General features: G+C 43.6%; 1 protein-coding gene across 4 annotated transcripts; it reads right to left on the bottom strand.

Annotated features, from left to right (window-relative positions):
* Positions 1-1,916: 1,916 nt before the first annotated feature.
* On the bottom strand, positions 1,917-19,845 carry LOC144107091 (uncharacterized). Of its 4 annotated transcripts, none has more exons than XM_077640077.1 (4): positions 19,774-19,845; positions 12,047-12,152; positions 6,131-6,444; positions 1,917-4,676 (listed from the first exon to the last, which is right to left on the bottom strand). In XM_077640077.1, exons 3-4 carry the CDS (start codon positions 6,419-6,421, stop codon positions 3,516-3,518), a joined length of 1,452 nt encoding a protein of 483 aa, XP_077496203.1. In that variant the 5' UTR covers positions 6,422-6,444; positions 12,047-12,152; positions 19,774-19,845; the 3' UTR covers positions 1,917-3,515. The 4 variants fall into 4 exon arrangements, with proteins under 4 accessions (XP_077496203.1, XP_077496204.1, XP_077496202.1 ...); XM_077640078.1 differs by having other exon boundaries at positions 19,728-19,774; XM_077640076.1 differs by lacking the exon at positions 19,774-19,845 and adding an exon at positions 19,599-19,735.
* Positions 19,846-20,945: the final 1,100 nt, after the last annotated feature.

Here is a 20,945-nt window from a genome sequence, read left to right as displayed (position 1 = left end):
AGGGAATTTTCTGAAGCCGGTGGACAGGGAAAGTGGACAGCAGAAGGCACAGCACTCATATGGGCATAGGAAGCAGCTAATGTAAAAAAGGAGTGCGCAGAACGTAGTCGCATAAGAAAGAGTCGCGCAGGATGAAACAATTCCGCTAAGTATGTCTGCCTGGGTACTATTGGGAAGTCCATGGGGTCTCACTTGAAGTTCAGATGTGTGGCTGAGTTGTTGGTAGTGTTCCTAATTTTGAGTATGTATGCTAACATCTGGCTTAAGTTGGTGGTCTTAACGAATGGATCGGAGCTTCCTGCATTTCGAACACGAGAGCTGATTGAAAACTCAGCTCACTTCTTGTCATCTCCACACTGCCACAGACCTACTGTAGGGTGAATGAGGAAGGGCCTAATGGTGCAGGGCTTCATGTAGGTCTTAGATCATGTGGAAAGGAATTTGCTGCCCCTGTGGGAAGCAATTGGTGGCCAAGATGCCTGCGTGAACAGTGCTTAAATAAGTACGCGAGGGGGGCATCACTGCTTCTCTGGTAGGGATATGGAACGATTCTATGTCAAACGAAGCGGATTTTGTGCTCAACCCTCTGAGACTTCTAGAAAATTTATGGTTCTTTGTTTCCTTGTCAAAAGTGTGTAATTGCCGACAATAGCATGCGGGAAAACAAAATTTTCGTTCATATGGCAGCTCTGAATTTTAAAGGAAAGTTGAAAATTGAGCGTCATTCAAAGCTGTAAACATTTCTAGCTCTAAATATTATAACAACTGCTTAATATGAGCCAAAAATAAACTTCGTTTCAGATTTCAGAATGTTTGTTTTTCGCCCAATAATAATAATGATAAATGGTTTTGGGGGGAAGGAAATGGCGCAGTATCTGTCTCATATATTGTTGAACACCTGAACCGAGTAAGGGAAGGGATAAAGGAGGGAGTGAAAGAAGAAAGGAAGAGGCGCCATAGTGGAGGGCTCCGGAATAATTTCGACCACCTGGGGATCTTTAACTGTACTAACATTGCACAGCACATGGGCGCCTTAACGTTTTGCCTCCATAAAAATGCAGCCGCCACGGAGGCTCAGTTGTTAGGGCGCTCGCGTTTTATGGAGAACCCACTTTCATGACCTGCGCATGTGATGCCAGCAGACGCTTTCCCTCTTCTTCGAAAGTCAAAGTCGAGTTAATGTAATAGCCGCTGGGTCGCTCCTGTAGCTGACGTCATGTGTCGAACCTGACTACCACCAGTTTTGCTCATGGTTTGACCTCTACCTACTTTCAAGGTGAAACTTACGGCCGCAGTGTCCTCTAGGTACATTCACGGTCAAACTTGCGGCCCTGCTAACGGCTCGAAAAGCTGGCGTAGTGAAGTTTTTCGCTTCAAAAAACAATGTAGTCGGTGGGGTCGAATCTGAAAATGGCACACAGAGAAGCCAGGCAGATCTTTCTGAATGCACGCAAAGCACAAAAATGAATGCACACATCACGACCCTTGCACAAGGAAAGTTTAGAGCCTCTTGAACCTACACCAGAGGGTGTGCAGTGGGCAGTCTCAAAATGCAATATGTGCATTCACTTGTTCTTTGTGTGGTTGTCTTTCGTAAAAAAATTCTGCGCTACGGACAGATGTTTGGATTTTTGACCCGCTGCAGTGGCTCAGTGGTTAGCGCGCTCAGCTACTGATCCGGAGATCCCCGGTTCGAACCAGACCACGGCGGCTGCGTTTTCATGGAGGAAAAACGCTAAAACCCCCGTGTGCTGTTGATGTCAGCGCTCCCGATGGTCGAAATTATTCCGGAGCCCTCCACTACGACACCTCTTTCGTCCTTTCTTCTTTCACTTTCCTTTATCCCTTCCCTTACTCAGAGCAGATACTGCGCCATTTCCTTCCCCCAAAAAAACAATTAATATTGTTATTAATCTAGATGCACCCATGACTCATGCCAGAATTCTCACGGGAATTTTTCATTGCGCAGTTTTTGTGCCAGTTAATACTCTCCACTCTTTGTGGAGAGTATTAACCTTGACTTCTGTGGACAACAATGCACTTCTTTTCACTGGAAAAACAGCACAGAATGGAAGATGCACTATAAATGGTGACTTAATACATACTTATAATTGGCCGAGCAGAAAAATACAAAGCTGTACATCTTATAGTTCCGAAAAAATATGCGGTATTCCACACTGCGCAAACAACATTGGGACCCACCATTCTACCATCGACCCACACGGGGCGGTCGACTGCTGAGCCCAAGATGACACGATTTTACCCCAGCCATGTTCTGAAGGAGGCAAAATGCAACCCCCATATGCTGTGCAATGTCAGTGCATACTAAAGAAACTAAGGCCATCAAAATAATCCCAAGCCCTGCATTACGGTGGTTATAGCCCATATGCACATTTGGAACATTAAATACCGCATGCCATTTGCATCATAGAACCGTACTCACTCATTCTGGAAGCCTTTCATGCCAGCATTTGACTCAGTAATATATTCAGCTAGGCTACTATCCGACTCTCGAAGCACATATATTCTGAAGGTTACCATCATTGAATTGTGTGCTGTTCAGGTTAACGTCGCTTCCAAAGTCCGGCAAAGTTCACATTTCATTCCCAAATTCTATACCGTATTGATTCCAGTTCTTATACATTTAAAAATTGCATGGAAACAATATTTATTCTCGGAAACTAGCTCGCCTAATGACACAATTTGGGAGGTTCAAAAATTTTATTTATGCTTGTCTTTGAATTATGAGCATCTATAGCAATTAATTTTTGTAGAACTTCGGTTCTCACCTCAATAATAGCAGCAGTAACACCAGATACTCCAGCAACCTGAACTTCAACCACCCAGTAGGGCACAATTCTTGCTGATAACAATTATTGCATTACTACAGCTGGAAAATATAGGATGATAAACGTGTAGAAAAGGGTTAAAAACGTTGCTTTTTGCAAAAAAATAATTTCCTTGCTAACATACCATACCATGAATTATTCTTTATCCCTTTGGAGCTTTGCTTGCACAGTTTTCTTTTTGAATAAGAATGTAGAGTCTCATCTCGTGCCTTGCTTCTTCCTTTCGTCCTCGTCTTTCGCACTACCTTCACCATGAATCAGATTCAACTCACCCAGCTTTCCACCTTAATGAGGCTTTGCGACTTTAAGTCTATTTTGTACAAGAAAAATAAGCAACACTGGAAAAGTTCTGGTCGCCTGGTGCCTATAGGGCCAAATACAAGGCATGATATTGGCACGCGGGTTGGCGGTTGGCAACACTGTAGCGTGCCCGCACACCACTCCACTTCATGCAAAATAAGCAAAATAAGAACGGCTGACCATCTTTTGTTTATTTCTGTTCACACCTGTACTCAGTGAATGCAGCGTAGCAACACCATGGTGCACGCTACAGTCCAACTACAGATGCACTAGGCAGGGAAAGGAACATGCTTTTAGTAACAAAATGTCAAAAGAGTGGCCCAAGAGTTTTGAACTGCACAAGAACCGACAACTGAGCGAACTAGCTCACTCCTGACAACCACGACCTTCACTTATGACAACCACGATCTTCAGTTCTCCAGCTGTAACAAAGCCTCCCGACTTGAGGTCCGACAGATTTGTCAAGAAGCGGTGACCAAGAAACGGAGAGCCCAACAAAAATTTTCTCATGACCAGGTTTTTAGATTCCTCTCCATGCATCACCGTCATTGTGAAAGCAGCCGATGACAAACAAGATGTTTCCAGGAAACCACCGCACTTTAGGCTCAAACACAACTGGTCGTCGCCACGGCTTTTACCTGCCAACAGGTACAGAATGAAGTATGTGTCCCTGCGATGCCACTGAATAACAGTTGCAAATTTGCGCAAAGGCCCTGAAGACTCAAATAACACATCCGCATTTGTGATGGTCAAGAGGTAGCTCACTTCAACCACACTGTCTTCCCTGCCTTGATGTGGCATTGACAAGGCATTGTCCATAACGTGGCAGAAAGAGGGCCCAACCCTTTTGCAGAAAGCTGTTGCTCTGCGCACATTGTGTTTAACACACTGGCGCAACTCTTCTATGGACATGGATGCTTGATGAACAAAAAGCTCCAGCTTCCGAAGAATTAGCTGTTTCTCATGGCACCAAGGTAAGGATATTTGAGTAGCCCTAGCATCAGCAGCAGCAACTGGCTCTGTCGTTGCCAAACTCCGTTGTAGCACACTGGTGAACGCATCCTGCTGACATCGAAGGTCTGCCTTAATCGTCATTGACATGTTTCCTGCAATTCCATTCATTTCCTCCTTCAGGCTCTGTTCAGATTGTTCGAGTTTCCGTTCGATTTCCTGTATCTGGGCACTCTGGTGCTTTACACATTCAGCCAATTCATTTATTTGACTCTGAAAACTGGGTAAAAACTCCCGGTAGGGGTCCCTCAGCAATGTCTTCAATTCTCGAAGAGCACGACTGACGTCCTGAATAGTCAGTACGTTATCTTGCGAGGAGACGTGCTCTGTAACCGTGAGGGAACTGTTCACAAGGCATCCAGTTAAGTAGTGATCTGGGAGGTCTTTGTGAAGAACACTCATTCCGCACCGCGGGCATTCAAGTGCATGGAATGTGCAGTTGTCTTCATAGTGTCGCAGAACAGCTTCCATGGTGCCTATGAACTCGCACCCCTGAGTACTGTTCCAACAGTGCACCTTCAAAAGGAAAAAAGAGTGTGCAATAATCATTCTGATTTCCAGAAAATGCAGTGCTGGCATTTTGCATTGTGTAGACTTAGTACAATCGGCTAAAAAAAAGAGCATGCAAAGCAATTTAAACGCAACTCCACTTTTTTTTCTCATCTTGTTCTACAAAGAAGTAAGTTAGAGGCTAAATATGAGTGCTATGCAATAATTTTGATTTGAAACAAAATGCTGTGCTGGCTTTCTGCATTGTGCAGTCTTGATGCGACTAGCTGGAAAAAAACAAGCAAGAAAGTTTAAATGTAACTTCAGTTTTTTCTCATCCTGTGCAACAAAGAATTAAGTTAGAAGCTAAATGTCTGGTGCAAGTACGAAGGAATACACATAGATCGCCTTGTCAGATAAAGAGCATGAAGGCCACTTTTGGCCCCTTCAGGTTTTTAAATTTATTTTTGGAAAACAAGTTGGATACGGTAGATTCTCCCTAACTGCCTCGATACTGGTGATGCTTCCAGCAGTTTGGTGCTCTATTGTCGCAGTTGCAGCAAGCGAAAGGCAGGGTGTTGTCCGCTATTCTCAGAAACGAGTGTTCTGTTTTGTCACCGGCATCGAGTGACACAGGAAATAGTGGAAGCTTTTCTTATAGCGAAAACCAGACATGCACTTGTTAGTGATCCATCAGTTAGCCTATCTGGACCGGAGATAGAGCAGCGACTGAGACTGGCATAAGCTTTTCGTCCTGGTTAGCTCAGTTGGCAGAGCGACTGCTCCGGTGAAGCGATGGTCCCGGGTTCGTACCCCGGACCGGGACGAATTTTTTTGTAACTACGAAGTTTCCGAGAAAGGTGGATAGCTTTCCTTTGTAGCCGCATGGCTGCGCTTGGGTGGATGTCATTGAGTAATTACTCCCTTATTACAAATCTACTCCCCCTTGGGGATTCCCCCAAACATTTGACCGACACAGTTTCCACTTCGAGTTATTGATCAATTCACTCTCTCTCCCTCACAAGCTTACCGTCCTGGTTAGCTCAGTTGGCAGAGCGACTGCTCCGGTGAAGCGATGGTCCCGGGTTCGTACCCCAGATCAGGACAAAATTTTCTTTAACTACGAAGTTTCTGAGAAAGGTGGATAGCTTTTCTTTGTCTTTGGCTTTATAGCTTTTCTTTGTTTTTTCTTTGGCTGCACTCGGGTTGATGCAATGAGTAATTACACCCTTATCATACTGATACAGTACAGACAATGTGTACTACATTAATATAGGCCAACTTTATATTGCCCACAATGTCCCTATATTTATTACGTCTGAAACGTTTGCGACGTGCACAGTGGGATCACGGTTAGGGCGAAATGTCCTCGTATAGCTAGAGCAATATGCACGTGTGACCAAGAACTCCTTCTTGTCTAACTTCTGTAGCTTCTGAAATATATGAACTGTGAGAATTCACAGTACACTATATTCACTAACCTTCAAACTGTTTGCTTTCCTATTGGGCACTGGAATTATGTGGCACTCGTCTTCAGCGAAGGGCTCCCGGTCCAATGGACAAATTGTGCTGCCCGTTTGGGCAATGGCTCTGTGGCACAGCTCACACAGAAGGTGAGAACAGGGCAGTAGTACTGTGCTCTTGGGGATCATCTGGCAAAGGTCACACACATGCAAATGCGGCACGTCCTCAGCAAAGAGGGTAGGTCGCCAGTTGACTCCGGCAACATGACCATGCAGCCGATGCATCTTTTGTTGACCCGGACCCGGCATGATACCGTTATCAGCGGCGACACCTGCAACAAGCACAATAGGATGGCTGTAACACGCACTTCAATAACGATCAATGCAGTTAGATAAAATACTCCAGTCTCCATAGCCTGTAGCAAGCAGTATGAAGCTACATATTTCGTTACTGAAAAAAAAGTAACATGAATAGGAAATATGGAACTAAGCAAGATAGATTGATTATTCTTCGGGAACACTGCTGTCGGTTTGCATGCGCAGAAATGCGGCAGCATTGCGGAGAAAACTTCAAATGAATGACCTTAAATTCTTCCACATTCTAACTGCCTGCAAAAAAAAAAAACGAATGACAGTGACTTCATTTCGGTGACATCTTTGCAATCAGAGGCCCCAATTTCAAAAACTGAAAATGCTCCTTGAAATATCTGAAAGTAGTGAAACGGTTTGTCAGGCAATGAAGAATTCAGCATCAAACCCCACTCACATCTTAAAATACCAAATGGTACGTACTATAAGCATTTATAAATAGATTCCTCTTGTATTGATAAATGAGGGCAGAGTGGGGCGTTTAACTGAATAGTGTTGCAGTGACATGTTGCTGAGTTGCACTTGGCCATATTCGCTTGAAAAAGGCTTCAGATGCCCGGAGTACTATGGAGCAACAGGTGAATGTACAGCAGTGAGTTGAAAAAATTTACTGAGACTGGAAGTAATTTTGATAGAAATAACAGGCACTGGCACCATCAGGAAAAGCTCACATTTCTAGATCGATGGCAACCAACGAAAACCTGAGGTGTATAAGTTTTAATCAGCTGACCTGATTCCTTTTCATTTCATGCTGGCCGTTCCTGTATTTATACATGGCAAGCAATGAACAGTTGACAGCGCAAATGTCGTCGTACATTCCTTTTGTATCCCGTCTTGTTACGCGTTGTTTTTACCACCATCAGGGCCAACTGCAGCTCAGCCCGTCTTCAAAGGACAGCCTGCTGTGTATCCAGTGGCACATTGTAGAAGGCCACCAAGCGGGTCACGCAATGTAGTGTTTAAAACAACTTTTTTGGCATTGAAACTGAAGTTCAGGATGCTATGGCCACTTTCTGTGTGCATGTCAAATTCAGGACATTGCAGGAGGAAGCCTCTCTGCAACAACCTCAGCTGCCTGTGTCTTTATTACGGATCTCATTCCATTACTGCTTTGCTAGTCACGCTTTATGAGCACCCACTAGCTCGGCTTTTGAAGGTTGTTCTTGAACATCTGGCGTAAATGTCGTTGGAGCTGCTAGCAGGACATGAAGCAAGGCTTAGTGAAAACTGATTCAAGGCACAGAGATCTGTGATCTTGCTGTGTAGGTCTTGCACATAGCCTAAAAACAGAACACAGTACATAATGCCATCGCTGAAATAATTGTATTTCTGGCCTATGTGAACATTAGTGATAGGCTGCCACGGAACCAAACAAAATAATGGAGATGACAATTCTGCGGCTTAAATGAGAAAACTAGTGAAGCAAAGCAGCCACGTTCCTGTCTCTGCCTATGTGGTGTAGGGTTTATTTTACGTGCGTTCATGTGGGTACAGCTGTCGTCCGGTCCATTCTTTCGGCCCGAGCGGCAACCACTGATCGGTCGTGCCTTTTTATGCTCTCGCTGGTGCGTTGTAGCGACCACAGAATGGAAAGGTCATGAATTAGCCTAGACCTGAAGAAGAGGGAACAGAAGAAACCATTGAATAGGAACCCCATTAAAAAGTTAGCGGTAAAAGGGGTAGTAGAGGAATTCACGATATCTCTTCAGAAGAGATATTCGGCTCGAACTGAGGACAACGACCCTAATTGTAAAGCAATGGACGACAATCTCACAGCTATCATTACAGAATGCACAGCAGAAGTAGGCAGTAGGATGGTGATGATGATTATGGATTTTTATGGCGCCAGGGCATCTATGGCCAAAGAGCACCATGGCACAAGGTATTTTCGACTTCTCAAGATGGGGTCAAAGACGTATTTCTCAAGAATTTCACCCTAAATATGCTGAGCATGAGACCAAGGCAAAGCTTGTACCCAATGTATCACTGGTGGGTACCCGGCGGCACTGAAAATTGAGCTCCGCACCTCCCGCACGTGAGGCGGATGCTCAACCACTTGGCCACCGCTTCGGTATACAATAGGATGGTTCGACAGGATACCGGCAAGCTCTCTAAGGAGATGAAGGATCTGATTAAGATACGCCAAAGCATGAAAGCATCAGACCACACTGACAGAATAGAACTGGCACAGCTATCAAATTTTATAAGTGCTAGGTAACTGTCACAGGGGAGTTTAATATGGAGAGCACCAAGCACGCTCAATATCATGGAGGTAGCCTTAAAGCGGTGAAAAGGAAACTAGGCACAGGCAAAAACCAGATCCATTTGTTAAGAGACGAAGAGAGCAATGTGATTAGCAACATGGATAAGATAGTTGAAGTAGCCGAAGAATTCCACACAAATCTATAGAGCATCCAATGTAATCAGAACGTAATAGAGATAAGCAGTATCACACAGCAATAGGACATTCCGCCAGTAACGAAAGAGGCAGTGAAGAAAGCTTTAGGAGCAATGCAAAGGGGAAAAGCGGCTGGTGAAGATCACGTAAAAGCAGATCTGTTGAAGGACGAAGGGGAGATTATGCTAGAAAAACTAGCCACTCTGTATACACACTGCCTTATGACCTCAAGCAAACCAGAAGCTTGGAAGAACGCCAATATCTTTTTAATCCGTAAGAAAGAAGACATCAAGGACTTGAAAATTACAGACTGATCACCTTACTGTCTATTGCCTGCTAAGGTAATCGCTAATAGAGTGAGGACAACCTTAGACTTCAGTCAACCAAATGATCAGACAGGCTTTCGTAAAGGATATTCCACAATAGATCATATTCACACTATCAATCAGGTGATATAGAAATGCGCAGAATATAACCAACCGCTATATACAGCCTTCATTGATTATCAGAAAGCATTTGACTCAGTGGAAACCTCAGCAGTCGTTATTTCAGAATCATTATTTCAGAGTCGTTATTTCAGCAGTTATTTCAGAATTAAGGTGTAGAAGAGCCTTATGTAAAAATACTTGAAGATAACTATAAAGGCTGCATAGCTATCATAGTCCTCCAAGAAGTGAGCAATAACCTAACACTAAGGAAGGGTGTTAGGCAGGATGACAATCCCCACAGTGCTATTTACCACCTGTTTACAGTAGGTATTCGGAGGCCTGAATTGGGAACAGTTCGGAAGAAGAGTTAATGGAGAATACCTAAGCAATCTGCGATTCGCTGTAGACGTTACCTTGCCAAGTCACTCTGGAGATAAACTGCAAAGCACGATCAATGACTTAGGCAGGCAGAGCAGAACGGTGGGTCTTAAAATTATTATGCAGAAAACCAAAGTAGAGTTCAACAGTCTCGGAAGGAAACAGCAGTTCACAATTGCTAGTGAGGTGCTGGAAATGGTAAGGGAACGTAACTCTTAGGGCAGGTCTACTTAGGGCAGGTAGTGACAATATAACTGGATCATGGCAGTGAAATAACTAGAACAATAGGGATGCAGCACAACTAGCAGGTTCTCTCAGATCAAGAATGGCAGTTTACCAATGTACCTCAAGAGAAAAGTATATAATGGTTCTATCTCAAAGGTACTTCCCTATGGGGCAGAGACATGGAAGGCAATGACAAGAGCTCTAGTTAAGAACAATGCAGCAATCTATGTAAAGGAAATTGATAGGTGTAATATTAAGAGACAGGAAGAGGGAAGAGACAGGAATAAGAGGAATACGAGGAATAAGGGGAACACCCCTTTCTGTGGCCCTTTAAGGGTAACAGGACTGGATTCCAAGGGAAGGCAAATGTAGCAGGGGGTGGCTGAGGAGTCACGACAATGGGTGGCAGCAGCTGGCACAAGACAGGGTAGATTGGAGAGATAAGGAGAGGCCTTTGCCCTGCAGCAGATATAGCCAGTCTGATGATGACGATGGTGCTCTTAGCATACCCTCCCCTTTCCAAGGTAACCTTCCTCTGCTTGGAGGTTCCTTCACTCTCATCATATTGTCCTCCATCGATGGTAACCACCATCTGGACGATTCCTGGGGTAACCACCCTCCAGTTACATTTTCCTATACTCTCCATGTCCTTCCAGGATAACAATCCTCCGAGAAGTTTCCATGGCAACCACAGACTGGTTGCACCTTCTTACGCTCTAGCCATGCCCTTCCCCTTCCACAGTAACCGTCCCACAGTTGGAGGTTTTTTTGCTCTGTCGATACCCTCATCAATCCCCAGTAACCACAATCCAGATGGTTCCTGGGGTAACCACCCTGAGTGGTTCCCATGGCAATGCACCCACTGGTTATGGCGACTGCGACATACTGCTACTACTACGATGCTAACCCAGGAACGGGCATTGTTGTTATCAGGAAGAAGGCAAGTGAGCATAGGCTACAGAACATTCATGGCATATTACATAAAGTTTCCTGTGGACCTGTAGATGTACGCAAATGCTCGGTTATGAAGGTTGGCCGTGGCAGAAAGATGCAACCAGATGCAACCGAGAAAATGGCCAAGCATGCAATGCACATGTTTCTAGCCACGTGAAAAAATGCTAGTCAGACAGAAACAAATTATGCCAATCCTACGCCACTGATGCAACATTTCAGCTTTGAAACTACATCATAAGATTCACACTAATAGCAGCGGCTCTCCAAACACATGCGTACCACTTGCACAAAAGCCTCCTAGCCAATAAGTCTAGCACAGCTGCATTGCACACCTTTTTTAGTGAAGCAAGCGGCCGCATTGATTATCGCACTCGTGAGCAATGGTGAAGATTCCCTGTGCCAACCTTTCGAAACAGTGGGTGGCAGTGAAGGCTGTGTCACCGTATCCAGCCACTATACTATAAGATCGGTGTGCATGTGTGTGGGCCTAAAAGGTGCCAGAACCTACCATCCAACAGTTGGGACAATATACTATCATAAGAGATTTTTTTTTTTCTGCAAGGAAGCCAATAGAAGTTAGTTCTCACTCTTCTGTTTTATTTTGACAGAATAGGAAAGTAAATTTTTTGAAAGGTAATGCCAGTAAAAGAAGTTCTGTACTTGTCTTGAAAGCGCTCCCTCTCACCTAATGTCTGTCACGCTTCTGAATGAATGCAGGGAGGGGGCAGGACGGCCCTTGTTTTGAAAAATTATATATTATAAGCCTAAAACAGTGCACCTTTGCGTGCATAGTTCTTCCTCAAAAATCACATGTAATACGAATGAAGCATAGTATTGCCTTTGTAAACAACCCACACAGGTTGCATCTGACATCTTTAAGAGCACTTGGTCACGAGTCTGCCACGTACTGTGTGAACAAGCAGAAAATGTCGGACACAAAACACTGGCTTGCTACTATTCAGTGCCAAAAAGACAATTCAGAGATGCAACAGAAGAAATGTGGCTGCAGTACTAAAAACATATAATACCATTAGTACAGTGTAAGTAACTAAGGTTCTTAAGTTCACAAGAAAAACAACACTGAAAGTGTGCTGCGGTACCATATAACACACACTGCTGTAACTTCATGGCAACTTCAAACACCGGTCAAGTGACAGAGTCCCTGGCACTGTAGTCACTCACAACTGCTGCTTCTATTGCTGCCTCGAGGCTTGCCACCAGTGGGATGTTGCTGCAGGCTCAGGTAGGACACCGCTCAGCAAGGCACGTGCCGAGATCGTCTTTGGAACTGATCAAAAACACAGGCCCACTATTAGCCAAGATGGGCAGCAGCCCCACAACAGTCCATCATCACAAGGTTGACCTTGTCCATCATCACAAGGTTGACCTTAGCCTCACAGTGTGAGGCGAGGCCAAATATTAACACAAGCAAAGTCACTTGTTTCCACGTCAGCTTCAATGCAGTAGAATAAGGCTGAGTCACATGGGCCGCAGTGAGGGTATAGAGTGGACTTGAAAGAAGCACGCATCCCAGGGCCACAACTACAGTTAATGAAAAACATATAGCACAAAAAGAAAGCTCCAAGGTTGTTGCTTGCTTTTATATTTTTAAGTATAAAAAAGAATGGCATGAATTAACGCAGAGACAGCCATGCCATGTCCTAGAAAATGAGCTATAACCATTACACAGGCTCAGGTGGGTGGCATGTGTAGTGATTTCTCTGGGTGTTCATTACGAAGCAGTTTTACCCGTCTCCTGTCTTCACTTAGTGCCGAGTGAAGTCTACCTACAAATAAACATGGTTTGGTTCTGCAAAGAGGAAGCCAAAGTGGGAGGGGAGTTTTGCTTTTGAAATCATCACTTCTACAGGCACCTGATTAGCTGACACATTCATCTTGAACCTTGCACATGTCAGTCAGGCCATAGCGCAGTTGCTGCAACAAAACCTCTAATACAACTGTTGCTAAATCGTGGAGCTGTACCTTGCCGGTACTCACCTACGGAGCAGAAATGTGGAGGCTAACGAAAAGGGCTCAGCTCAAGTTAAGGACAACGCAGCGAGTAATGGAAAGAAAAATGATAGGTGCAACGTTAAGAGAACGGAATCAGGCAGTGTGGGTGAGGGAACAAATACGGGTTAATGACACCCTAGTCGAAATCGAGAAGAAAACATGGGCTTGGGCAAGGCATGTGATGCGAAGGCAAGATAACCGCTGATCCTTAAAGGTAACAGAGTGAATTCGAAAAGAAGGCAAGCATAGCAAGGGGCGGCAGAAGGTTAGGCGGGCAGATGAGATTAAGAAGTTTGCAGGCGTAGTGTGGCCGCAGCTGGCAAAGGACAGGGTTAATTGGAGAAACATGGGAGAGGCCTTTGCCTGGCAGTGGGTTCAGTCAGGCTGATGATGGTGATGATGAAACCCTGGAGGATAATTTGCTGCACAAAGGAAATTTAGGTTTTTTTCCAAGCTCAGTGATGCACAGCATACTTCAATGAACAAAATCTGAAAAAAAAAAAAACTTTATAAATAGGCTATAGAACTGAACTGCTCTGAGACGTTCAGTGTATCCCCTTAAACGAAAGAGCAAGGTATGCAATTTTCTATCTGAACAATCACATGCACAAGATGTGGCCTTTCAGTCATACACTGCCAAATTACCATCACTTTTCTCACTGATAAGAAGTCTACCAAGTTTATTATACCCCAAAATACACAAACTTCCTTGTAAATCAGGCTGCCACAAGCAAATCATAGTAATCCGATGGCCAGTTAACCTGAATGTAGGACATGCATGCCAGTGATTGTAGCGCGGCGAGTTGTTGATGAGATCACACAAGTGGTGAGGCAACAATGAAGGCCTTACTTAAAGGTGCACTAAAGAGGATTCTGAGCTCTTCTTTTTATCGTGGAACTCAGTCTGCACACTCCGAGCATTCTATGAAGCCTTGGATTACTGTCCTGTGTGGCTGATTTCCCTATTAAATTGGATTAAACGTCCTGCCTCTGCCCTTTCCTTTTCTTTAACTGATTTCTGAGAGTAGAAGGAGTCGACCAATGCGTGGAGTGCCTTTCAGCCAGTCACACAGCGGCTTCACTTTCGCTTTTATTTTGTTTCTTTTAGGTTTCCGTGAATAAATAGTTTGTCGCAGACAACATAGCCGCAAAGTAGGCCCATGGAAATAAAAATATGCGTGGACTCTTTCCTTTCGCATATCACTTTGCGTATTACTACCTACCCCTACGCTGATGGTAGTGCGGCAAGCTGCCACGCAAATGGTTGAGAGGCGCTCCATACATCGGTTGACGCCTACTCTCGGTGGCCAGTTGAAAAACGGTGGAAGCTGGGGCATTTAATCCGATTTAATAGTGAAATCGGCCACACAGGACAATAATTCGAAGTTCATAACAATGCTCGGAGCATGTAGATTGAGTTCATGCGGTAAACAGGCGAGCTCAGAATCCTCTATAGTGCACCTTTAAGGTGCACAAGTCAAGTGGCACTTCATGCTTTACTTTTAAGGACTGTCTGTTTCAAGAGCAATTTTAGACACTTAATGCAAAACGGAAATATTATTATAAGGACCATTCGTTTAGATAAGCATAGCTATTCTTCAGTGGCTGCTTGTTTACTGTCATCATTCTACCTGTGCAAACCCAATGGGGCATGTTGGTAAGCTGACAGCTAAGGAGAAAATCAAACTTGTGCTTTGTAACATGAAAAGCAAAAGATGCATTTGTGAATAGAATAAGCAAACACTGGATCAAATTAAGAAAATTAACCTCAGCCATGCCAGTGTAATTTTGCAGAATGCTGAGTGCAAGATAAGCCAACATCAATTGTACAAAGCTATAGTGCACCAGATGCAGGACTGTAATATGGCTGCCCCCACAAGAGAATTACAACAATTTCTAAGCTTTCTTTCATCACAAATTATCACGTTACTAGCTTCCAATCGTTCCGCTATGTAAAGCCTGGTAGTAAATACACCGTAGTAAAATGGGAAAAAGAGATGTAAACATACCCCAATGAACCACATGGTAATGATTTCTCGATAATTTAATTAACCAGACACTTGCAATGCCTAGTTACTAAACCTAGAAGTCTGTCATGCATATCCTTATATTTAAAGTATAATTTGTAGGAAATACAAAAAAAAGTCGGCAAACACTCAAGACTGCTTACGTGTGAGAAGGCTTAAGCCTGCCCACACTCTGTGAATGCTCAGTTTGTGCCTATGCAGCAAGTTTTCCCTGAAGATGATGATGACAGATTTTAGTGGTGTAAGGGGAAACTTGGCCGAAGAGTGCCACGTCACACAATGTTTTTTTTTGTCTGCTCGAAGTGTGGCCCACTACCCATTATGCAAGCATTTCCCCCAATAGAAGCCGAGCACCAGACCAGGAAAAAGCCTGTATCCATTGGAAGCACCAGTGGGTACAAGCTTTCCCCTGGCCTTCCTAGCATTTTTCCTAGCACTGATTTAGGCTTTGTGTAGATCAACAATACATGCTTGCGCTCAAGAGCAAAAAAAATTATTTTGTGCGTCAAAGTTCTCCTCTCATTTGTGCAAATGACTAAGAATATATATAGCCTACATCTTGCATAGCAGTAACAGAAAAGCATAGTAAGCAGAGCTTTCAAGGACCTCAGTTCACTTATCAAAACTTCACACGCCATCAACTCATGCTGTCTTTCCTTTCATGCACTTACTTGTCGCCTTGTTTTCAAAATATTTACAACCGGCAGCAAAATAAGTGGGGCATGCGACAGGCAGCCAGAATCAGATAAAACTGCCTCACCGTGCCGTCTGACATTACACTTCTGTGGTCGAGACATCGCAGTGCGCGTGCGCGTCCTTTCATACTCACAGCCGTATCTTTTTTCTCGCCTGCAGTGGACTAGCTGATTGCATGCAGTATTTGGCATTAAGGGTCACTTTCTTTATTTGCAGTGTGACAATCGCAGTTCGATGGGCACCCGTCAAAGTGCAAGCATGAGGTAGTGAATAAAGTGGCCCCTCCCGCCAAACGCAGCGGTGCAATCAGCTACTCCACTGCAGGCGAGAAAAAAGATATGGCTGTGAGCATGAAAGGACACGCATGCGCACTCCGATGTCTCGACCCCAGAAGTGCAGCGTCAGACGGTATGGCGATGCAGTTTTATCTGATTCCGACCACCTGTCGCATGCCCAGACTTATTTTGCCGCTGGTTGTTCATTAAGTCACTACTCAAGAAGGCCGGAGAAGGCCCACCTCTACAGACTGCTTTTCTGGCCAGAAAGTACACCAAATATACTAGCAAGCCACTTGGACAAGATGAATGCAGCTGCACTGACAGACATCTAGGCTATGTGAGGGCCAGTACAAGACTTTTGTGAGCCCATCTTGTTAGCTCAGTGGGAATTGCAAGCCCATTAAGGGACAAAACAACCTTCCTAGCTGTCTCGTCAAAAGTCACACAGCTTCTTCAGCAATTATCAAGGCCTAATGAGTGTGGGAATAAGGTTTTGATGTGAACTGGGGACCGATAAGTACACGAAAGAACATAGCTCTTCTAGCTGCCTCAACATAAGACATGCAACCTGTTTAGTGGTTATCAAGGCTTTTTGAGGGCTGCAATAGGATTTTGTTGTGAATTATAAACCAGTATTAGGACAAAATAATCTTTTCAGCAGCACCAAGGAAGAGACATGCAGCTTATTTGGAAGTTACTGAGGCTTTCGGAGTATGGGAACATGATGAAGCTGCAAATTGTGAACCAGTAGGTGGACAGCATAACCCTTCTAGCTCATGCTGAAGCTGGTAACAACAAAATATTTTTCTCCTGTCACCCACAGAACTTCATCACTACACTTGACAATAAATAGAAAAAAAGTGGCCATGTGATTAATGTCATGAACTCCCCTATCACTCAAGTGAGATCCAACTCAGTAGAGCTTTCATCCCCTGAGACAGGGGGCTTGCCGCAAAATGTGATGCTCACAAACTCTCATCACTAGTGATTCGCTGCCACATGGCCCACAAGCACACCTGCCATCCGCTTCAACGATGCCACAACCCTGGTGCTAGCTGCCATTTTCCTGCCTCACTTTAGAGTGCACTAAAAATCAATTGACATGAGTATGGACAAGGCAACATAGATATGTGCACGATGCCCATTATTCATCTTGAAACGTCCAAATGCGTTCTGCGAGTTCTTATCTCCAGCAGCGCTAAGCAGTGGCACACAGTGGAGTGTGAGAGGGCATCCTGGAAACAAGTTCCTAACCAAGCTGTCACAACAGCAAATGCATTATCAGCATTTACCGGTAGATTTCCAGCAATTTTATGCTGCACTGCCAGCTAGTCTCCGAACACTGATGCACCATCTGGAAACGTTAAAGATCGGCAACGACTGCCACAAACAGTAGCAAAAGAGAACTTGCACTCAACAAAGCAAGCCTTAAAAGAGTAGAGACATCAAAATTTTCTCATGTAAGTCTGCTGTGGAATCATGTGTAAGACATTCTTAAACTTGGAACACTGTGTGAAATTTGCCTGCACTCAGTAAATAATTTCTGATTCAATCTCTTCTCCTATACAGCTTCTGTTTCGGTTTCAGTAGTTGAATGATGGTAGCTATGTCATAAGTGAGTAATGATAACGTAAGGTACACAAAAACTGCAGTATAATATATCTGCCCAGTTACTCTCATTGCGGTTTCTAGAGAGGTTTAGCATAAAAGCTGGCGTGAATTAAAACGAGCAAATAGCGATTATATTACAGCTTTTTATGACTCACGTAATCTCATTTTGATTTGTGACGTCGCAATCATCACCTGGTCATCTGAAATCAAAACCGCAGAGTAAAAAAAATAAATTACAAATTATTTATTGAGTGCAGGCAAACTCCACTTGGTGATCCATGTTTACTAATGTTATATGCACAATTTCAAAGCAAAAACACATTAGGAAAATTTTAGTCTCTTCACCGCTTTAAGTATAAAAAACGCAACTGAACATAACAGCAATAAGTACCTGCGCCCCTGAATAATGCCTTTGTTATAAAAGAAACTGTGCTAAACGATGCAGGTCTAGACGACGAAAGACACGGGATGAGCAATGGTCCTGTGGTATAGCAACTTGTCCAGCTTTACATCTTACAAAAGTACAATTAATGCAGCAGTACATCAATAAAATAAATAACTTACTACAGTAGAAGAATATGTGAATATCGAAGGCCTAACCACATGGAAAGTTTGCACATTCACCGTACTGGACTACGCCATCTGAACTGAGCCCAGATCAGATGTTTAGACAACTCTATAATCTACAAGAATTAACTCCCTTTGCACATAAGTTAGCTTTAAAGGAATATAGATACCTGATTTTATTATATGTCTTGCTCTTTCAAATCAAGTGTTAGATATTAGGATACATGAATCACCAGGTGGTATTCGTGGTAACTAATTTATAACTAAACTTCTTTTCTCATGCTGTTTTGGTTTTATCAACCGAACGGTGGCTGTGAAGAGGAGTTGAAGGTTTACGTCACGTGAGGCCCGAAAAAAACTGCAATATAAATACGGATACATAGTTTTAACTCACTACAGCACTTAAACCAGACTACATTTAGAGATAAAATTTCAACAAACGACATATCAACAGTTAAACTGCCGTTTTATAGTGTCTCACATTACCTACAGTTCAACTACATGTCACAGCCATCGTTTGGCTGATGAAACCGAAACTGAAGCAGTGGCAAGAATAAATTCACTTATAATTGATTTAGCCGTCATAGGCAAATACCATATGGGATGGTCTATGTATACCAATGTCTTAATGCATCATTTGAAATAAAAAAACACGCAGGCAAAAATTTGGTGTCATGTAGTCTTTTAACTCTCTTAGTACTTTTTAAACCCTCATGATCCCCTTAATGAAACTCCCTAAATTAATATCACCAGCATTACATTAAAATGCAGAATAAACTAAAGGCGAGAGTATGACGACCAATATAGACCAGCCTCGTTTTTGAAAAACTGACAGCGTCTCAAAATCTAGTTCTAAACATTGGATGGGCATCGCCTGAATTCCACAAAGGAAGGTGTAGGCTGGTGAGCAAGCATGACTGCTAGTTAACTCATTTCTTCAACTAATGACTTGTTCGCGCCGAACCTGAAGGCGACCGAACAATATATTAACCTTCCAGATTAACAGCGCGGACTACCCCCCAAACAAACCCGCGCGTGCACACACGCAAGCACGCAAGCATGCTTCATTTCTTTTTGCATATAAAAAATCTCAAAATCTGGAGCAAAACATGGATTGGTTAGTTATAGAGGGCCGCCGGACATCACGTTTACCGCCAGATGAAATGGAAAAAACACACTCGTACATAAACAAGCAAACAAACAAGCTACAACATTGCATTATTGTTGGCTACTGTTCCCGAGAAAACGAGAAATATGCAAAGCTGACATGGAATCAGACTGGTTTGCTCGTGTCTCAACACTTCATTGTCGCGCAGGACTCCAAAAAAATGTCAGACGACACATTGACCATATGATGAGCTCGCATACAGCAAAAATTCTTGCACGGGACGGTAAGTGACTAAACACATACCAAATACGACACACAGAAACACTTAACTTTCTCCACTAGCTGAAGAAATCGATCAGCAGTGCTTCACGCGTCAGATACCTGCGCTCAAAGAGAGATTAAATACCCACAAGTTGTCATAACGGTTTACGTACACGAAACACACGACGCTCTGTGGCCTCAGCGTAGAATACTGTCAAACCCTAGATGTTCCTTGACTGATGCACAAATCTATGCCGAGAACGGCACTGAAGATTTGAGAATAATGCAGATTAAGCTATTACCCCGAGCGGTCGCCGTTTGTCGTGTAAAACCAAAGCTCGCGCTCACCTCGAGACCGGCCGACTCCAGCTGGCTGGGCATCGTATTACTTAGTAGTGCATTGTAATGCAATGCCGTAATGCGGGCTGACCAGCCGCGCCATCACTAGCCAGGAGGTGGCGCTGCGACCGCTTTAGGCACTGGCTCTTCGAAACAGGTGCATGGGAAAAAGAAATTGCAGGCAGAGATATTCACACAAAATACAGTGAAGCAGCATAGCGCTTACTGGATTTAAGAGTGGGTCAAGAAAATCTAGGCCAGAATCAAAGCCGAAGCTACTGGATCGCAGTAGAACGTTCAATTTCTGAAATGAATATAGGCACCTAACTTTTTGGTGTGTGTTCTTGTTTGTAATGATGCGTAAGGCATTATCATACATGGATTTACTCTACTACGACCGCTAAATAAATTATTATTATTCTCGTGCTGTTTCGGTTTCTGTTTCAACAGCCGTATGAGGTTTTTAACATCAGTGTGCGTTTACAAGTCACGTGTGGCCTTGAAAAAAACTACAATATAATCGCTGCGTCTACATTCGTTGTCATTCCTTTTCTTGAGAAAGGCTAACTTTAGCTTTGTAGCGTATTAAAACGATGAAGCAGCGATTATAGCGGAGTTTTTTTCCATGCCTCACGTGAGCTATAAGAACATGTTGACGTCGTAGTTACAATGATTGTAGCTCACTGTATCACAGTCATCGCTCGGCTGTTGAAACCGAAATCGAAACACCTCGAGAAATAAATTTGATTATAGATATTTTCTGGCCGTAGGAGAGTACCACGTAGAAATCCATGTATAATAATATTTTACGCATCAATAATAAAACAGGCGAGAACGTGAACAGCGTGAGTCCTATTTTATCCACAAGTTTAATACTATTCAAGAAGGTCTTAACGAAAAGCCTGGTACCCTTTCTTTTATTCACGACCTCCAAACAAAATAATACTACACTTCTCGTTAATTGGCTAACTCAGATATACCTTTTATAACTCCTAGTGTATATCCCAGGCAATCATACCCCTCCTTACTTACACTATCCTGCCTCGTGCAGTATTGATAAGTTTTTGACGTTCTTTCCTTACATTTTCCGACAATCTGAAATCTTTGCACACAGCTAGCCCAGCCCTCCTCCCCTACAAACAAGTATTCCCGGCGAGGTCGGTTCAACGACCCACCCACGG

This window comes from Amblyomma americanum, chromosome 10 (genome assembly GCF_052857255.1).
Source record: "Amblyomma americanum isolate KBUSLIRL-KWMA chromosome 10, ASM5285725v1, whole genome shotgun sequence".
Taxonomy (NCBI): Eukaryota; Metazoa; Arthropoda; class Arachnida; order Ixodida; family Ixodidae; genus Amblyomma; species Amblyomma americanum.
Note: the sequence above shows the minus strand (reverse complement) of the source record. Positions and strands in the feature narration are given on the sequence as shown.

Coding starts and splice junctions, on each gene's coding strand:
- LOC144107091 (XM_077640077.1), bottom strand. CDS start 6,421: ATGCCGGGTCCGGGTCAACAAAAGATGCATCGGCTGCATGGTCATGTT. Junction 4,677..6,130: donor GGAAAGCAAACAGTTTGAAG/GTTAGTGAATAT, acceptor TTCCTTTTGAAG/GTGCACTGTTGGAACAGTAC.